The sequence below is a fragment of the Bos indicus x Bos taurus genome, chromosome 19 (assembly GCF_003369695.1).
Source record: "Bos indicus x Bos taurus breed Angus x Brahman F1 hybrid chromosome 19, Bos_hybrid_MaternalHap_v2.0, whole genome shotgun sequence".
NCBI classification, from domain to species: Eukaryota; Metazoa; Chordata; class Mammalia; order Artiodactyla; family Bovidae; genus Bos; species Bos indicus x Bos taurus.
Genome location: NC_040094.1, coordinates 42084726 through 42090660, shown reverse-complemented (window position 1 = coordinate 42090660; position 5935 = coordinate 42084726). Strand labels below are relative to the sequence as shown.

Genomic DNA, 5935 nt, shown 5'->3' with positions numbered 1-5935 from the left:
GGATCGAACCCAGGTCTCCTGCATTGCAGGCGGATTCTTTACTAGCTGAGTCACAAGGGAAGCCCAAGAATACTGGGATTGGTAGCCTATCCCTTCTCCAGGGGAATCTTCCCGACCCAGGAATCAAACTGGGGTCTCCTGCATTGCAGGCAGATTCTTTTACCAACTGAGCTATCAGGGAAGCCCATGAGCTATCATGTGTTAAAAGTCCCAATTCAATACTTTATTAAATAATTATATAAAATTCTACACACAGTAAATCCAAGGAAAAAATTTTTTTTGAGAAAGAGAATCTAGCTTTCAAACACAAGTTCACAGACCAGTTCATAATTTTGAAGCAAGTATCATTTTCTAATCTGGTATATTCTTGTAAGAAAATTTTTACTCATAATCACTTCCTTTTCTATTGGCCAAACTTAGAGTAAACAAAATACTGGAGATTAGTTCATATCTTGTGCTAAGAATTTCTGCAATGTGGTCTTCATATAAGCCTTCATTACAATGAATTTAAAAATTAAAAAAAAAATCCAGGATAACTTCCTGATGTTAGATTTCTTTAAATGTTAAAAAGAATAGCACCATTAAATTAGAAGATTCCTAAACCATTACACATTTCCAATTTCCTAGACAAAATATCAATGTACTTTCATTCTCCAAAGATTTTCTATAAACATTCACACACATGCATTTCTTAAGTTGTATTTTTATGTCTTTATTTATATGTGGTAACTTTTGAACACAAATCATTTAACATGTTTTTTATTTTCATTTTGGTTGCTTGCAGTTTACTCTACAGTCCTATCATGGCATGATTCTATCTGAATTTATGCTGTTCTAATTAATTAAAACTGTTTAAAACATGAATTTGAAAAGCATTAACTATGATTTTGTGATTTAAAATTCTTTTTCTAAACTTTGCGAACATTCTGTACAAACCAAATTAGTGCTGAGGAAAAAAGGAAAAATGGATTTCAAGTTGCTCAAGGTTCCTAAAAAGGTGAAAAAGTTTAATGAAACAAATGCTCATATGACCAACACCCATTTTCAATTTCAACATAGCAAACCTATTCGTTCTTAAGGCTAATTCAAAACCAAACATATTGGGGCTGGTGATTACTTAAGATAATTTATGCAATCATAAGCCAAAGATGCAAATTTGGCAAAAAGAAAACCAAGCAAGTAAGCAAAACTCTAACACATGTGGGATACACCCTCTCAGTATATAAAGGCCTGTCACTGTCCTTGGTACCAGGCACTCCCTGAGCTAAACAGCATCACCATGTCTGTTCGATACAGCTCAAGCAAGCAATACTCTTCCTCCCGCAGTGGAGGTGGAGGAGGAGGAGGATCATCCCTCAGAATTTCGAGCAGCAAAGGCTCTCTTGGTGGAGGATATAGCTCAGGGGGGTTCAGTGGTGGCTCTTTTAGCCGTGGGAGCTCTGCTGGAGGCTGCTTTGGGGGCTCATCAAGTATCTATGGAGGAGGATTAGGCAGTGGCTTTGGTGGGGGCTATGGAAGTAGCTTCGGTGGGAGCTATGGAGGCAGCTTTGGAGGGGGCTATGGAGGAGGTGGCTTCGGAGGGGGCAGCTTCGGAGGCGGCAGCTTTGGAGGTGGTTTGGGTGGTGGATTTGGAGATGGTGGCCTTATCTCTGGAAATGAAAAAATAACCATGCAGAATCTCAATGATCGCCTGGCTTCCTACTTGGACAAAGTTCGGGCTCTGGAAGAATCAAACTATGAGCTAGAAGTCAAAATCAAGGAGTGGTATGAAAAGTATGGCAATTCAAGACAGCGAGAGCCTCGTGATTACAGCAAATACTACCAAACCATTGATGATCTTAAAAATCAGGTAAGGGGCATTTTTTAAATGCAACTTTAAGCCTCTTTTTGTGCATGTAATTCTGATAGATAATATTTTAATCAACTACAATGTTCACTGTGTTTGACTACATTACTTTCTTGCTTCCATGAGCAATCCAGTCTCTTCAAAGGTAAACAGCTGTGAGGGTACAGTCATTGCAATCTTCATCCAACATGTGTGTTGTGTATCTTACAGGATGGGGGGATTACTAAGAATTTTTTATGTTTTAATGAGTGTAAGTGTCCACAGTTAAAATACATTAGAAAATGTACAAACACAGGAACTGAAAGAATTATTCAATGAATCAGAAAATATTATTCAGACTGATAACAACAAATACTCACTAATGACGCTGTAAGAAACATGAATTTTCCAATATGAAAATGGAGTATTGCTTGCCTTGAGGGAATTTTTGAATTGCACTGTGTGCAGTTTATATTCACTTAGAATATATATTTAAAACAAGTTAAACCAAATACAGGTACAAGGCAGTCAAAAGTTAGCTGAAATACACAGAAATTACACAGGTGTAAGTGCAGGACATGAATGCAGGAACACAGCTACATAACTCCAGTTGGTTTTCAGAAAGGGAGGATATAGAAATAGAAAAGTATGGAAACTTCAAGAGAACAAACGACTCAATCTTAAGTATATAGGTAAGACTGGATTGTCAGATTTAAAATAAAAATTCCCCAAGACTTAGTAATAGAACACCACAGAAATGTAGTTCATCTTTGCCACTATAAAAGCTGTGTCTGTATCTTATTTCTTGGTCTCTCCTTCCAGATCTTCAACCTGACAACAGACAATGCCAATATCCTGATTCAGGTTGATAATGCCAGGCTGGCAGCCGATGACTTCAGGCTGAAGTAAGCTAAGCAAATGTGGTACAATACTGTCACAATAAATATGAGATGTTTTTAACAATGTATGCCCACAAGAGCATTTACATTTTCCTGAATTCATTCAAATTTAAACTATACTGGAGCTGTCAAGAGAAATTTTCAACCTCAGTATTACGTTTTAGGCAATATTATAAGAAGATGCACTTTAAAGTAAATGCTAAGTTTCTTTGCATTAAACCACTAATATCCCTATGTGAATCAGAGTATGATAAATGTTGCCAAGATATGAAGTCAACTCTTTACTTGGTTTCTAAACAGTCCCTACCCAGGAATACCTCCCTGATATAAGTTATACCCAGTATTTGTATCTTGTTTCAGGTATGAAAATGAGGTAACCCTGCGCCAGAGCGTGGAGGCCGACATCAATGGCCTGCGCAGGGTGCTGGACGAGCTGACCTTGACCAAGACCGACCTGGAGATGCAGATCGAGAGCTTGACCGAGGAGCTGGCCTACCTGAAGAAGAACCACGAAGAGGTGACATGAAGTTATACTTCCCCCAGCCAAAAAGGGACTCGGGGTCATGAAGCAGTCATTAAATATTTCTGTTCCTCAAACAGGAAATGAGAGACCTTCAAAATGTATCCACTGGTGATGTGAATGTGGAAATGAATGCTGCCCCAGGTGTTGATCTCACTGAACTTCTGAATAACATGAGAAGCCAATATGAACAACTTGCCGAGAAAAATCGCAGAGACGCCGAAGCCTGGTTCAATGAAAAGGTAGTTCATCTTCTTTTGTAGCAAAGTCAATGGTGGTTTGGTTATTAGTTCAGATTTTTCTCATCAGATCCCTGTTTTTAATATTCTAGAGCAAGGAACTCACTACGGAAATCAACAGTAACCTTGAACAAGTATCGAGCCATAAATCTGAGATTACTGAGTTGAGACGCACTATTCAAGGCCTGGAGATTGAGCTACAGTCCCAACTAGCCCTAGTAAGTAAATAATTCTCTGGAGAAATAACATCATTTTATCATGCGTTTCATCCTCACATAAGAATAGGCAATATAAAAGAAAATGCAGAGTCGAGGGTAAAGAAGTAGAAATAAAATTGAAGCTTTTTGTTAATGGGAGAAAAGTATTATTGGCATTGATCGAAATATGCTGAAATTGAAATATTATTAAACATAAAACACAAATCTGTTCGTTTTCTTTATTCTTCTCATGAAATTATTAAACAAGCCTCACTGTACTTAAGTGAACAATGAAGTAGTTAGGTTACAATATATTCTTTCCTCTTCAGAAACAATCCCTGGAAGCCTCCTTGGCAGAGACAGAAGGTCGCTATTGTGTGCAGCTCTCTCAGATTCAGTCCCAGATCTCCTCTCTGGAAGAACAACTGCAACAGATTCGAGCTGAGACTGAGTGCCAGAATGCCGAGTACCAACAACTCCTGGATATTAAGATCCGACTGGAGAATGAAATTCAAACCTACCGCAGCCTGCTAGAAGGAGAGGGAAGGTAAATTACAGAAAATGTTTAAATCGTCCCAGTTGCTTTTATTTGGTGTTCCAAGCCGCAAGGCTTTTCCCAAAACTCAAGGATGTCAGAGGATGGGAGAAAGTGGAAAGAGAGGAGACCAAGTACACAAGAAGGCGTATGCAATCAGCCTCAATGTCCCAACGAATATGACCCAAGAAAGATTCTTAGGCTTGGGTGCATATATAATTGTTTTAAAAGAACGGGTTCATAATCGGCAGGGGTGATTTTCCTCAAAACACGTTTTGCCTAGGTTATAAGGTAACAATAACCTGGAAATAGACTCACAGCTTCACACGTTAGAGCTAACGGGAAGTAACGTTTACTCTCCAAGTTCCGGCGGCGGCTCCTACGGCGGCGGGCGCGGCTATGGCGGAAGTTCCGGCGGCGGCGGCGGCGGCTACGGCGGCGGAAGCTCCAGCGGCGGCTACGGCGGCGGAAGCTCCAGCGGCGGCGGCCACGGCGGTAGTTCCGGCGGCAGCTACGGCGGCGGAAGCTCCAGTGGCGGTGGCCACGGCGGCGGAAGCTCCAGCGGAGGCCACAAATCCACCACTACAGGGTCCGTTGGAGAGTCCTCATCTAAGGGACCAAGGTCAGCAGAAACTAGCTGGGGTAATCAGAATTAGTTTTAACTTTTTGATGGGTTTTTTGGTTGCTGTTTTTTGGTTTTGTTTTTTTAAGTTCTGTAACTTTTTTTTTTTAGAATTATTTTAAAAATTAAAATCTTATAAAATCTTTGCTTTTTTTAACCTACTATAGTTGTTGACTCCAGTCTTGAGGGGAAAACGATATTGTCTAAAATGCTGTAGCTTTGGTGTTTTTTAAAGTAACTGTAAAGAAGTTTTCCTTTTTTCACTTTGGTGTATTTTTTTTTTTTTTTTGCATTTAGATATTTTGATATAGATATTTTGGGTAGTAAATATCTTTGATTTAGCTATTTTGCTCGTTATTTAGTAAAGACCCAACAAACTGTAGTCTAAATTCTATTGTTTTTATTGTAATTATCTTACAGATACTAACAAAACCAGAGTGATCAAGACAATTATTGAGGAGTTGGCACCTGATGGTAGAGTCCTTTCATCTATGGTTGAATCGGAAACCAAGAAACACTACTATTAAGCCGCATTAAGAGGAAAGAGTCTCCCCTCACACAGGCCATTATGCATAGATGCATGAAAAAAAATCTCCAAGCAAACACTTCAGTCTTAATGGCCTATGGAAATAGGTCCACTCCTTGATCATAAGGTGTCTAAACGGTGTTTTGTGGTTTCTGTATTTCTCCTTTTCACTTTACCAAAAAGTATTCTTTACTTTTTGGAAAAAAAGAAAAACTTTCTATTCTCATTTACTAATGAATTTCAATAAACTTTCTTACTGATGCACTATTTGGTCAGAATTGTCTTTATTTGAATTAGACAATTTTCAACATTAAAGATTAGTAAAGTATCATTTGAAGATTGATTTATCCAGAAATTTTGAAGACAAATTATGATTAGGATTTCTCTGTATCCATTTTTTAATCTTATGGGTATGTTGGACCAATGTTAATAATCTCACTGAGGAAAAAGTCCATGAGTCACCAGTTACTCTTTCTTTAAGATACAAAGTATGTTGACAGCTCCCAGTTCTCTGGCTTTGAATTAAGTCCTAGAAACTATGAAAAATCTCAATACCCCAAAGATTAAATTAA

The 5935-nt window shown here is 38.6% G+C and overlaps 1 protein-coding gene across 2 annotated transcripts; it reads left to right on the top strand.

Moving 5' to 3' along the window:
* Nucleotides 1–401: 401 nt before the first annotated feature.
* Nucleotides 402–5630, top strand: KRT10 (keratin 10). 2 transcript variants are annotated; one of them, XM_027518377.1, is made up of 8 exons: nucleotides 402–1849; nucleotides 2648–2730; nucleotides 3085–3241; nucleotides 3325–3486; nucleotides 3576–3701; nucleotides 4010–4227; nucleotides 4580–4837; nucleotides 5258–5630. In XM_027518377.1, exons 1-8 carry the CDS (start codon nucleotides 1199–1201, stop codon nucleotides 5262–5264), a joined length of 1662 nt encoding a protein of 553 aa, XP_027374178.1. In that variant the 5' UTR covers nucleotides 402–1198; the 3' UTR covers nucleotides 5265–5630. The 2 variants fall into 2 exon arrangements, with proteins under 2 accessions (XP_027374178.1, XP_027374177.1); XM_027518376.1 differs by having other exon boundaries at nucleotides 404–1849; nucleotides 4580–4857.
* Nucleotides 5631–5935: the final 305 nt, after the last annotated feature.